The sequence below is a fragment of the Piliocolobus tephrosceles genome, chromosome 3, assembly GCF_002776525.5.
Source record: "Piliocolobus tephrosceles isolate RC106 chromosome 3, ASM277652v3, whole genome shotgun sequence".
Taxonomy (NCBI): domain Eukaryota; kingdom Metazoa; phylum Chordata; class Mammalia; order Primates; family Cercopithecidae; genus Piliocolobus; species Piliocolobus tephrosceles.
This window is the reverse complement of record NC_045436.1, coordinates 132,458,226-132,472,052: the sequence shown is the minus strand read 5'-3', so window position 1 is coordinate 132,472,052 and position 13,827 is coordinate 132,458,226. Positions and strand designations below refer to the sequence as shown.

At 36.2% G+C, this 13,827-nt stretch overlaps 1 protein-coding gene across 8 annotated transcripts in view; it reads left to right on the top strand.

The window, feature by feature from the left end:
• The window catches only part of EXOC1 (exocyst complex component 1), a 71,051-nt gene that overhangs the window by 36,458 nt on the left and 20,766 nt on the right, over positions 1 to 13,827 (top strand). For all 8 annotated transcript variants that reach the window (XM_026447657.1, XM_026447655.1, XM_026447656.1 and 5 more), the window contains 7 exons: positions 638 to 801; positions 1,728 to 1,835; positions 3,375 to 3,451; positions 4,291 to 4,519; positions 7,468 to 7,651; positions 10,432 to 10,631; positions 13,070 to 13,264. In XM_026447657.1, coding sequence (XP_026303442.1) covers positions 638 to 801; positions 1,728 to 1,835; positions 3,375 to 3,451; positions 4,291 to 4,519; positions 7,468 to 7,651; positions 10,432 to 10,631; positions 13,070 to 13,264 — 1,157 coding nt within the window. The remainder of the gene's footprint in view (positions 1 to 637; positions 802 to 1,727; positions 1,836 to 3,374; positions 3,452 to 4,290; positions 4,520 to 7,467; positions 7,652 to 10,431; positions 10,632 to 13,069; positions 13,265 to 13,827) is intronic.

Here is a 13,827-nt window from a genome sequence, read left to right as displayed (position 1 = left end):
AGTTTTCAGGGTGTTTTTTCTGTTCATTTTATTTCATTTTTAAAGGACTATAATCAGTTCACTTACTGGAAAAACAGTTTCAGAGTTTGGAATATACTCAGTTGAATCATATGCAATTGACTTTTTTTGGTAGGGCAAAATGATCAATATGGGCAGTTTCATGTGGTTCAACCTAATATATTGATTTATTGTGGAGGTAACATTGAGATGCAGCAATTTTCTTCTGAAGTATAACAAGGTCATACTGGCTAATATGCTAACATGGTCATCAGTGACCTTCCTCCATATTCCTGTCTTTTTGAATGGAAAAGAAACCCTCATCTACTTTAGTCTAGTGATTTCACCAGGCAGCTTTATGAAATGGGCAGGTTATAGATAATATGCTCTTTAAGGTCCCTTTCAATCCTGTTCTGTGGATCTGTGTAGTTTCGCTTCTCTTTTCAATATGCTCAGGATTAGGACACAAATGTTAATGGAAGATAAGGAAACGATACCACCTGTCCCCTATAGAAGCTTTGTGCACTAACACGAGCCCTGGAAGACCAAGCCAGTAGAAGATAGAAGATCTATCCCTGCTTTATACTTTGGATCATTTATTTGTGAAGGTCACAACTTTCAAAGTTTTATTATTTCTTAGGTCTTCATGGAAGTTCGGGGAAATTGACTGGATCTACTTCTAGTCTAAATAAGCTCAGTGTTCAGAGTTCAGGGAATCGCAGATCTCAGTCATCTTCCCTGCTGGATATGGGAAACATGTCTGCCTCTGATCTTGATGTTGCCGACAGGACCAAATTTGATAAGGTAAACTAAAATAACAACTACTTCTTAAACATTAACATTAGTTTTCTTTTCTAACAGCAGTTTGTGGTTGCTGTAATTGTGTTCAAAGGTTTGGATTCTTCTGGCTGTCTAAAGCATCAACCATGTTTTACTTTCCAACTGAATCGATTCTGGAAAAAAAAAACTAGTCAAAGGACAAGTAAAATGTGAATTATCAATGAAATGACATAAAAGTTTTATTAAAATTTGTTATAAATCATAAAATGCTTGTACCTCAAATCTAAGTTGTTTGAGCACCTGGAAAGTAAGGAAATAAAAGCTTTTGTGATGCTAACCTTTCTCTGTACTACATTAAATAAGTTTTTTTGTTTGTTTGTTTTTGAGATGGAGTCTTGCTCTGTCACCCAGGCTGGAATGCAGTGGCACAATCTCAGCTCACTGCAACCTCCACCTTCTGGGTTCAAGCAGTTCTCCTGCCTCAGCCTCCCAAGTAGCTGGGATTACAGGTGCCTGCCACCACACCTGGCTAATTTTTGTATTTTTAGTGGAGAAGGGGTTTCACCATGTTGGCCAGGCTGGTTTCAAACTCCTGAGCTCAAGTGATCTGCCCGCTTTGGCCTCCCAAAGTGCTGGGATTACAGGCGTAAGCCATCATGCCTGGCCATAAATAAGTTTTAAAAGTTGATCTTTGTGCTCCTCTTTCCAGATGTGAAGTGAATAATTGTGAGTTTTATTTTAGGTATGTTGTGTGGCCTTGTTATACCTGCTAATACCATTGTCCTGTTGATCTTGGAAGAGTTTGTTTTTGGGATTCCACTGAGATTATAAATTCCTAGAGATTAGTGAGATTATGGATCCATGGTCTGTGCAGAAAAGAAAATTAAATGTGGTGCGTTATTTTATTTGGTATGGTTCTTTCATTATGGGATCACTTTGGTTTTCTTCAGATCTTTGAACAGGTACTAAGTGAACTGGAGCCCCTATGTCTGGCAGAACAGGACTTCATAAGTAAATTTTTCAAACTACAGCAACATCAAAGTATACCTGGAACTATGGTATGGCTCATAGTGTATTTTGGCTAGTATTTATGATCTGTAACATAATTAACTTAATTAATATGTGGTCACAATTTTATTATCAGAAGAGAAAAGGAAAGAATTTATGATGTAAGGTTTTTTTTTTATGATGTAAGGATTTAGGATGTAAGGAATTTTTGTAATACCACAAGATAATAAAAACAGTGACAGATGAAGTTTGGTTATCTAATTTAATATTTCAGAATATCATAAGCCTAAATATTATCTAAATTAGTGGGGGGATGAATGTCTGAGTTTACTTTGCAAAGAACATTATTTAAAAGGCTCTTTTAACCTTTTAGTAGTCATCAAGACAAATATAATTTTTTAAAAAATGATGTTTTAGTATATACACTATGGTATAACAAATAATAATAATGATAAATAGGCTGGGCACGGTGGCTCATGCGTATAATCCCAGCACTTTGGGAGGCCGAGGTGGGTGGATCATGAGGTCAGGAGATCAAGACCATCCTGGCTAACACAGTGAAACCCCGTCTCTACTAAAAATACAAAAAAAAAAAAAAAAAAAAAATTAGCCGGGCGTGGTGGCAGGCGCCTGTAGTCCCAGCTACTCGGGAGGCTGAGGCAGGAGAATGGCATGAACCCGGGAGGCAGAGCTTGCAGTGAGCAGAGACCGCGCCACTGTACTCCAGCCTGGGCAACAGAGCGAGACTCCGTCTCAAAAAAAATGATAATAATAATAATGATAAATAAAAGAAAATGAAGCCTCAGATCTGTCTTCCTTATGGCTTTGTTACTAACTAGCCATGAGATCTTAAGCCAGTTATTTGATCCCCAGCTTTCCTCTTCTGTAAAGTGGCTATCATAGTGCCCATTCAGCATGCCTTTCTGTTGGCATACATGTAAGAGAGTAAGATGAGAGAGTTTCTTGACTATTTTGAAGAACTTAAAAATAGTGCAAATAAAGTGTTTTTTATGTTTTCTCAAAATTGTATGCCTCAGACAACCAACTTATAAAAGCAGTCATAAAATAAATGAGAAATTATTATAAATGGTTTAGAGCATTCATTGCTATGGTAGTAATGGTGGCAAATTTATTTGTTGGCTTCTGTAAGAATTTTTTCTAGCATTTTTTAAATGCTGACATTTTATTAGAATAATTGATGAGATTTCCTTAATTTTGTAAATTCTCTTTTGAAAGTTGTGTTGGGACATTTTCTATTTTTGTGGTTGTCGTTGTCGAGCTGCCCCCTTCCCACACCTTGCGTTCAGCTTCCTGCACCTCCCCACTTCCCCTCAGGTGCACACACAAATACAACTTCTCACCCCGCAAAAGTTCTTGGATAAAACCTAAGAACAGAGTATCTCATGAACATTCTTAAATAGCATACTAAATTATATAGCTAGCTTTATCATAATGCTACCTTTAAAAATCATTACTTTTCATAATGTATTCTTTCCTAGGAATTTTAAGGCTAAGCAGGCTTTCGCTATATAAATACTAGTTAAATTGTTGGTCTTCTATTATGTAAAGTGCCTGAATAATTTTTGCAGGCTGAAGCAGAGGACCTGGATGGAGGAACATTATCACGGCAACATAATTGTGGCACACCACTGCCTGTTTCATCTGAGTATGTCTTTGTTACTATCATTTATTTTGGAAAAAATAAACTTTAAAACATGGAATGCTGCTCATGGCGGGGTCTAGATGTTTCTCAGTAGCCTGACGTTACTCAGAGCACCAGCGTGTGTGTCCATTGTCTTATCAAACATTTTACTGATTTAAAATTCGTCCTATTTTATGGCTCTCCAGCTCTTCCTTGCTCCAGGACTCACAGAAGATGAAGTCAATCTGTTGTTTGCTGGCACAGGGAAGCCTTTGAATTGTAGTGTATTTCTTAGAAATCACAAAGCACATTTCATGACCCAGCTTTACAAATTAAAGCTAATTCAAATGATAAAACTCAACGTCAGTAAAATATTTTTATATCAAAAACTGCTATAATCATATTTAGACACTTTTATTTGTTGTTTGTTGTTGTTGTTGCTGTTTTCTGAGACCGAGTCTCCCTCTGTTGCCCAGGCTGGAATGCAATGGCGCCATCTCAGCTCACTGCAACTTCCACCTCCTGGGTTCAAGCGATTCTCCTGACTCAGCCTCCCAAGTAGCTGGGATTACAGACATGCACCACTACGTCTGGCCAATTTTTGTAATTTTGGTAGAGACAGGGTTTCACCATGTTGGCCAGGCTAGTTTCGAACTCCTGACCTCAGGTGACCTGTGCATGTTGGCCTCCCAAAGAGCTGGGATTACAGGCGTGAGCCACCATGCCCGGCTATCTAGACATTTTTAATTGAAATTTAATTATGGTATTTTCATCCTTTTGTATATACCCAGTGGATTAAAGTTAAAGGTGAATTCACCTGAAGCTTGTTATAACTTTATACATCTTGTCTGTTTTCTGAACAGGAAAGATATGATCCGCCAAATGATGATTAAAATATTTCGCTGCATTGAGCCAGAGCTGAACAACCTAATTGCATTAGGAGACAAAATTGACAGCTTTAACTCTCTTTATATGCTAGTCAAAATGAGTCATCATGTGTGGACTGCACAAAATGTGGACCCTGCTTCTTTCCTAAGTACTACACTGGGAAATGTTTTGGTGACTGTCAAAAGGAACTTTGATAAATGCATTGTGAGTTTGCTTTTTTAAAAAAATACCTTAGCATCCTAGTCATTGCAAAATATAGGTAAATGTATTTAAATCGAGGGATTTCCAGCTTTCTGTTGGGGAATCTGTTGTTCATGTCCCTCAGAGCAGGGCATGGCAACAGTCTGCATGAACAGAGTTAGTTGGGTGGCACTATGCCAGTTTCCCCTCCATGCTGTGAATCTTGGCAAGTTCTGGAGGAGGTGGCACAGCGGCAGCAGTTGCTTAAGAGATCCACTGGAGGCCACTTGAGAGATCCACTTAAGAGAGCCACGTAGTGGCTCACACCTGTAATGCCAGCACTTTGGGAGGCTGAGGTGGGCAGATCATCTGAGGTCAGGAGTTCGAGACCAGCCTGGTCAACATGGCGAAACCCCGTCTCTACTAAAAATACAAAAATTAGCCGGGCGTGGTAGCACACGCCTATAATCCCAGCTACTTGGGAGGCTGAGGCAAGAGAATTGCTTGAACCTGTGAGGCGGAGATTGCAGTGAGCCAAGATCTCAACAATGATCCCCAGCCTGGGTGACAAGAGTGAAGACTGTCTCAAAAAAAAAAAAAAAAAATTCACTGAATAACTGACATCTCAGTTTATTAGTCAGTGACCATTGATTTAATGAAACAACTGAAACTATCACTTGGGTTTATTGTTATTGTTCTTTTAATACTTTCTAATAAAACTAATTTGATTATTTTAATTGTTTAATTTATTTTAATTAATAGTTTTGTAGCTTTAATAATTGTATTTTATTTTAAGAATAAATTGTTATAACTGAGCAATTATCATTTTCCTCCTAATAGAAAAAAATTTTAACAACTTTCTTACTATCTGTTACTTTTTTTTTTTTTTTTTTTTGAGTTGGTGTCTCATTCTCATTCCCCAGGCTGGAGTGCAACAGTGCATTCTCGGCTCACCTCAACCTCCGCCTCCTGGGTTCAAGTGATTCTCCAGCCTCAGCCTCCTGAGTAGCTGGGATTACAGGCATGCGCCACCATGCCCGGCTAGTTTTGTATTTTTAGTAGAGATGGGATTTCTCCATGTTGGTCAGGCTGGTCTCAAACTCCCAACCTCAGGTGATCCGCCCACCTCGGCCTCCCAAAGTGCTGGGATTACAGGCATGAGACACCACACCCAGCCGTCTGTCTGTTACATTTTTTACACTTGTATGTATGAATTGGACTGGGCCAGGTTAAAAAATGCTTCATGAACACTTCTCAAGGTGTGACACTAGAGAAAGTAATCAAGACAAAGATATAAATTCACATATTCTCGTAAGTTGCATATATACATAAAGGACATAGGTTTGCCACTAAAGGGTGGTTTCTTCTACCTGTCATCCTTCTCCATATCTTATTTTAATAAGATCTTATTTTTGATAAGATCTTATCTCTCATTTATGAATGCTGGTCAATAAGATCAATAGACCAGCATTTATAAATGAGTGCTTACTGTATACCAGGCACAAGTCTGAGCACTTTGCACATACTATATCATCTAATCTTAAACCCAGCCCCTCAATAGGGTAGACCGTTTGAGAGGTGAAGTTACTTTCCCCAGGTCCACAGTTTAAAAATATGGGTCTTATATTCAAACCCAGTTCGGTTCTAGTACCTGCAATCTTACCACTACCTTTTCTACTGCATCCATTTTTCACCTCACAGTTGCCAATACTGATGAAGTGGAACATGAGTACAGATAATATGAAATAATTGACTATGCTCCTAGGGTTTTCTTATACTGATGTCAGAAGCCTAGAGATAATTATTTTGCTAATCCATATGTCATATGGTTTTCGAGTTATACTCCCCAAATCTCAATACAATGAAATTTGAGGTAGAAGCTGAAATGATACAAAAGTATTTGGCAGTGTAATCATTCCTACTGAGTAGATTTAGATCCCTTCAGAACCATAGAACCATAATTGAATCCGTGGATCGTTTTGAACCTAGGATTCTGTCTGCATGAAACATTTCTTTCACATTTTGTCGTATCATGCACAAGCAGTTTGTGGAACTAAGAATAAGTGACTAATAAATATATGGAAAACTAAATTATGCAAATCCATATGGAAATGCCTATCCTCCTTCTTTGTTTCTATACTCTGAAAATAGAGAATTTGTCTGTCCAGACAGAAATTTTAGACTCATGAAAATTGGAAATGACTATGGTTCTCAAACTTGACCACGTGGCCACCAACCAGAAGTTACCCGGAGGAATCCTATAGGTGCTCTGGAATCTGCTCTCCTGTAACCTAAAATCAGTAATTACCTTGTACTCATCTTTCATAAATGGTAGAAATGTGTGTTGACTGTTTTTACTTTGTACAGAGACTTGAAGTTCACAGCCTTGATTGTATTTTGTTTTGTTTCATTTTATTTTATTTTTTGCTCTATTGCCCAGGCTGGAGTGTAGTGGCGCAATCCTGGCTCACTTTAACCTCTGCCTCCCAGGTTCAAGAAATTCTCATTCCTCAGCCTCCCAAGTAACTGGGATTACAGGCATGCGCCACCCCGCCCAGCTAATTTTTTTGTGTGTTTTTTGTAGAGACGAGGTTTCACTGTATTGGCCAGGCTGGTCTTGAACTCTTGGCCTCAAGTAATCCACCCACCTTGGCCTCCCAAAGTGCTGGGATTACAGGCATGAGCCACTGTCCCTGGCTTATAGTTGATTTTAAATAATCTGTATTACTTTGATTTTCTTAAACTTACTGTAAAATGGTTTTATTATCTATAGAATTCGTTTTTCTTAGGTTTCCTTGTTGTGATTCATCTTCAGTTAGTAAGCATCCAAAGTGTTCTAGCTACCAAGTGATATCCTGCCTCTATGATATCTGTGTATATATCTATATCTCCATCTATATATTTTGTTGTGATTATATGTAGTTTTAAAGTTGCTTGGTTATTTGTCTCCCTTGCTCTCTGCCTAACTTTAGAGTAACCAAATAAGGCAAATGGAAGAAGTAAAGATCTCAAAGAAGAGTAAAGTCGGAATTCTTCCATTTGTTGCTGAATTTGAAGAATTTGCTGGACTTGCAGAATCAATCTTTAAAAATGCTGAGCGTCGTGGAGACCTGGATAAAGCATACACCAAACTTATCAGAGGAGTGTTTGTTAATGGTAAGCTTTTGTTATGTTCTAAAGAATTATTGTAGCTATTGTTTTTATTTCTGGTAACTAAGAAGTCGGGAACAGATAGGTTCATTATTTTGTATATCTTATAGTCTTTTTTAGGTTTTCTAACATTAAAGATTTCTTGAATTTGAAAAATAAAACCTATTCATAATCATTAGGAACTACTTACATTTTAGGGTTCATATGGGCTTATGACTATGCAAAATTGAAAACCTTTTTTTTTTTTTTTTTTTTTTAAGATGGGCCTCACTCTGTCACCCAGGCTGGAGTGCAGTGGCATTATATTGGCTCACTGCAACCTCCACCTCCCAGGCTCAAATGATCCTCCCACCTTACCCTCCCAAGTAGCTGGGACTATAGGTGCACCCCACCACACCCTGCTAATTTTTTGTAGAAAATCATTTTTTAAACACAAAAACATGACCTTCCAGATTACATTTGCATTTCAACAAGTGGTCTTTTAGAGATGATGGGCTATGATGTGTGTGTAACCTTAAGCAAATCAATTCACTTATTTAGGCCTCAGTTTTTCATATCTATTATGCAAGCAAATTAGTACTAAAATACAGGAGAAATTAGTGCTGAAATACTATAACTCGCTTTCTTCCTGTGTCAGATCCCACAATTAAGTTACAGAAAAGTCTGGACATGTCATTTCATGTGAAATAAATGATCTGATTGCATATATTCAGGAATTGTAGAAGCTAAAGAATTGACAGGAAATGGAATCATCTCACCAATTATTGCCCAGGCTGGAGTACAGTGGCATAATCTCGGCTCACTGCAACTTTCACCTCCCGAGTTCGAGCAATTCTCCTGCCTCAGCCTCCTAAGTAGCTGGCATTATAGGCAGGTGTCATCACACCCAGCTAATTTTTGTATTTTTAGTAGAGATGGGGTTTCACCGTGTTGGCCAGACTTGTCTCGAACTCTTGGCCTCAAGTGATCTGCCCGCCTTGGCCTCCCAAAGTGCTGGGATTACAGGCATGAACCACTGTGCCTGGCCTTGATTTTTCCTTTTAAAATTCAAAGTAGCTTTGCTTTATCTGATTCTAAAGTAATGTGGCTAGGCACACTGGCCCACACCTGTAATCGCCATACTTTGGAAGGACCAGTTTGGGGATTGCTTGAGCCCAGGAGTTGAAGACCAGCCTGGGCATAGTAGTGAGGCCTTGTCTCTATAAAAAAAGATCAAAAAAATTAGCCAGGTGTGGTGGTGTGTCCCTGAGTTTCAGGAGGCTGAGGCAGGAGAATCATTTGAGCTCAGGAGGTCAAGGCTGCAGTGGGCCTTGTTCATGCCACTGTACTCTAGCCTGGATGACAAAGCCAGACCCTGTGTTAAAAATGAATAATAAATGAATTAATTAATTCATTATTCTTTGTAAATGAATTCATTTATAAAGAAACTAAAACTTATAAAACTTAAGAACAGACAGATATTCCTTTAATTGGATAAAAAATCTATCTCAGGCCTAAAGCTTACGTGATACTTAACTGCAACAGTAGAGACATTCCCTCTGAAATCAATTTAAAGCAGAAATATTGTTAGATCCTTTATTATTTAGCATTGTTATTGAAGTGCTAGCCAGTATAAGACCTGAAACATAACTATTTATCCCCAAAAATCAGCAAATAGAATTTTCAAATCAAGAAGAAAGATCATTTTTAATCTTATTGTACAGAGATAATGTTAAATTTTTATTCTTCCACTTTTCAAGTCCCTGTCCCTCTCTTCTATATGTGTGCATATTGTGTGTGTATGTTTTCTTTAATATAAAAGTGTTATCATATCTGACACACTATTTTTGAAGCTGCTGGACTCTATATAATCTTAGTACCTTTCCTTGTTAGTTAATATAGATAAACATAATCATTTTTAACGATTACATAGTCATCCATATGTCATTATCCATTTACCAAATCTTCTATTAATAAACATTTAGGGTTTTTTTAGTTTATGTATCTTTGTATACTTGTCAAATAATTTCTTTAGGGTAAATTACTAGAAATGGAATTACTGGGTCAAAGGGTTTATGTATCTCAAGTCTTTTCCCAAATTGTGATACAGAAAGCTTGTGTCAGTTTAGTGCTATGAGCAGTTGCATTACAACTGTACAAATGCTGGATATTACTAGGTATTACCAATCTTTTTATTCTTTGTCAACCTGATAGGCTATAAATTATCTCACTATTTTATTTTGCATTTCATTGATTTTGTGTATGGTGTGTTTACATGAATTTTCAAATTTTATGTCCAATTTATTCATCTCTCCCCTTAATAGTCTTCTAAATTTTGAGCCATTCTCAGCAAGGTCACACCATCACAAAATTATTATTTTTCAATTAGCTATATTTTCTTTAGTACTTATGATTGTGTTAATTTATTTGTTTGCTTTTTACATTTTAAATAATTTAGCAATTCAGAATTTGGCTGCAAGATGTAAAGTAGGGACCTAAATTTCATATATTAAAAGGGTCCAGCTGGTTGTCCTAACACATTTTGAATAGTTCGTCATTTCTCCATTGATTTGAAACATTACTTTTATTATATACTGAATTTCCATGTACACATGGGCTGTTTTAGGATGAATTTTTTTGATGATTAGGTAGATCTGAAAACTCCCATTACAATATATTTTATTAAGTCCAGAAATGTGCTTAATTCTTAAACTTACAAATGAAAAAAAAATTAATCATATAAATGTTTGTGGCTAAATGTGGTCATACTCAGAGATGTTATTTTATTTTTTCTGTTTTGGTTTTAGTGGAGAAAGTAGCAAATGAAAGCCAGAAGACCCCCAGGGATGTGGTTATGATGGAAAACTTTCACCATATTTTTGCAACTCTTTCTCGATTGAAAATCTCATGTCTAGAAGCAGAAAAAAAAGACGCCAAACAAAAATACACAGATCACCTTCAGTCTTATGTCATTTACTCTTTAGGACAACCTCTTGAAAAACTAAATGTAACTATATTTTCATTCAGTATTTTTCCTACTTTTGAACCTATACACATAAGTTTGCATATGAATAACCTGCAGACATTTATCTTAAATTTTCTCATGTGTTGGTGCAAAGGGGACTCAGTTATTGAAGCTGCCAGTGAGCCAGACACTGCTAGATGCTATATATTTTGTTTCTTCTTTCTGTACATTATTTTTATACATTATTTATCATATTTTAATGGTAATTTTGCTATTATTCTCTTACTTATGCATTATTTCTTTTAATTCTTATAAACAATGATGTGTAAGCTAAGATAATATTATCCCCATTTCACAAATGAAGAAACTGAAAGTAAAAAAATCTTACCCAACATTATAATAGCTTATAAATTACAAGCTGGGGGATGAACCTAGATTAGGCTTTGCCATTACTCTTTCCCATTTCTTACTTTATAAATGACCAAGTTAACAATGTCTAGGTGGAAATTTCAGAAATATTATCAAGATAAAAGAAAAACCAAAAATTGCTTTCTACATTGCCTTTTACTTTTCTTTCCCTTCTTTTTCTTTCCTTACTTGAGTCATTTCCCAGAGCAAGTCTGTTAATTAAAGTTAAGAAATGATGATTTTAGGGAACTTTACAACATAGTGAAAGCTTAAATGAACCTTTTGAACTAACTTTGTCTACAATATAATTAGTTATCTTTTATAAGTTCTTAATTTGAAGTTGGAGTAAAATAGCACGGTGACTCACACCTGTAATCCCAGCACTTTGGGAGGCCAAGGCAGGTAGATCACAAGGTCAGAAGATCGAGACCATCCTGGCTAACACGGTGAAACCCCGTCTCTACTAAAAATATTTTTAAAAAATTAACCGGGCATGGTGGCGTGCGCCTGTAGTGAGGCAGGAGAGTCACTTGAACCCGGGAGGCAGTGATTGCAGTAAGCCGAGATCATGCCGCTGCACTTCAGCCTGGGCGACAGAGCAAGACTCAGTCTCAAAAAAAGAGAATATGTATCTGCTGTCAACAATTCAGAGAAGTACTTGAAAGACATTTAATCAAATGCAGAACTAATTCCTTATAAAACTTAAGAACAGACAAATATTCCTTTAATTGGATAAAAGATCTATCTCAGGCCTAAAGCTTACATGATATTTAACTGCAACATTAGAGACATTCCCTCTGAAATCAATTTAAAGCAGAAATATTGTTAGATCATTTATTATTTAGCATTGTTGTTGAAGTGCTAGCTAGTTCAACAAGACTGAAACATAAATAGGAGATATGGAGAAGAGAGACAAGATTATCATTGCCTGTATATGGTATGTTGAAATTACTGGTGTTGATTAAGTGACAGGATTCAAGACAAATATACTGAAAAACAATGTATTTCCTGTCTTCCAATTAAGAACTTATGTAACAACAAAATTTTTAAAGCACTAAGAATAACTTGTCAAAGAATGATAATTTAATGAATAAATAATCACTAAGAAAATTTTAGAAAAAAGTAATGAGAAGGGAATGGGGTTTGTCAGTGTTAATTCTTTGTATCGTGCTCAAATACAGGCATGCCAGTCAATAAAAGTATATATATATATATAAAAGAAGACCTGGGAATAATATTTATAATAATATAACAGAGTCAGGATATTTAATATAAAGGATTTATTAAAATCAATAAGAAAAGCACTAAGACCTCAATTTATAAATGGGGCAAGGGGCCTGAATCACTACTAAATATATGAAAGCAGGTTAGCCTTATTTATAGCCAAAGAATTATAAAATAAAATGACAAACTTTTTTCACTCTGACAACCATTGTTTTAAATTGTCATAATACTTATGGTAGTCTAGTGAAGTAGCAACCTCATACACTGTTGGCAGAAATATAAATTGATTGAGCTTTCCTAGGAAGCAGTTTGTATATATACTGAAGAATCTTTCAAATACTTAAAGTTATGCTCTTCAATAGAGTAATTATAGTCCTGGAAATTTAATCAGTAAGGTGGGTAAACACTTATATACAAAAAAATTTATGACAAATACAGTAAATTTTCTAAAGTCTCACTAGATCTGGCAAGTCCAAAAAAAGACGGGGGAGTGGGATGTTAAATATCTAGTACTAGAGGAATGAATAATAATTGTAGTTTAGTCATAGTATGAAATATGCAGCCATTAAAATTTATATTCAGCGAAAAGCAATATTAAATGTAAAATGTGACATATAAAATATAATCTCATGTATGTATTCACACATCAAAAGATTAGAAGGAACTCTACAGTGTTACCAATGCTCGTCTCAGAAGTATGTGAATAAGGTGATTGTTATTTTGTTGTTTATACTGTCACACACTGATTTTTGCATGGTAATTATACACTACTTTGTAAACAGATTTTTTAAAATGTAAGTAATAATCAAAGCAGGTCTTAGCCATTGTTTCTTTTCATTTCCTTGAAGCATTTCTTTGAAGGTGTTGAAGCTCGTGTGGCACAGGGCATAAGGGAGGAGGAAGTAAGTTACCAACTTGCATTTAACAAACAAGAACTTCGTAAAGTCATTAAGGAGTACCCTGGAAAGGAAGTAAAAAAAGGTCTAGATAACCTCTACAAGAAGGTTGATAAACATTTATGTGAAGAAGAGAACTTACTTCAGGTATGCTGAGTTCTTTTGACCATCTGACTTGAGGATCCTTATATATATATTGCTTTTCTTTAAATATTTTTCTAGAAATGCTGTAGATCTAGAGCAGGACGAGAGTTCCATTAAAGTACAGACCACATTAATGAATTGTGAGGAAGAAAGGAATACTATTTATATAAGAATATATGGCTATTTCTGCTTATTTTGTATTTCTACTTCATTATGGTGAAGCATTCAGTTTGTTTTTCTTTGGTTGGTTGGTTTGTTGGTTGGTTGAGTGGTTGGAATTAGAAATGGGTTCATAATCTGGCTCCAGATTAAGCTGCATGACTTTGGGGAGTTACTTAACCTCTGTGAGCCTTAGTTCCCTTATTTCGAAAAGTGGAAATGATACCTCTCTTGTACAGTAGCCACTGTATTGGGCAACATAGCAAGACCTTGTCTCTACTAAAAATTTAAAAAATTAGCTGAGCATGGTGTCATGTGCTTGTAGTCCCAACTACTTGGGAAGCTGAGGCAGGAGGATCACTTGAGCCCAGGAGATTGAGGCTCCAGTGAACTACGATCATATCACT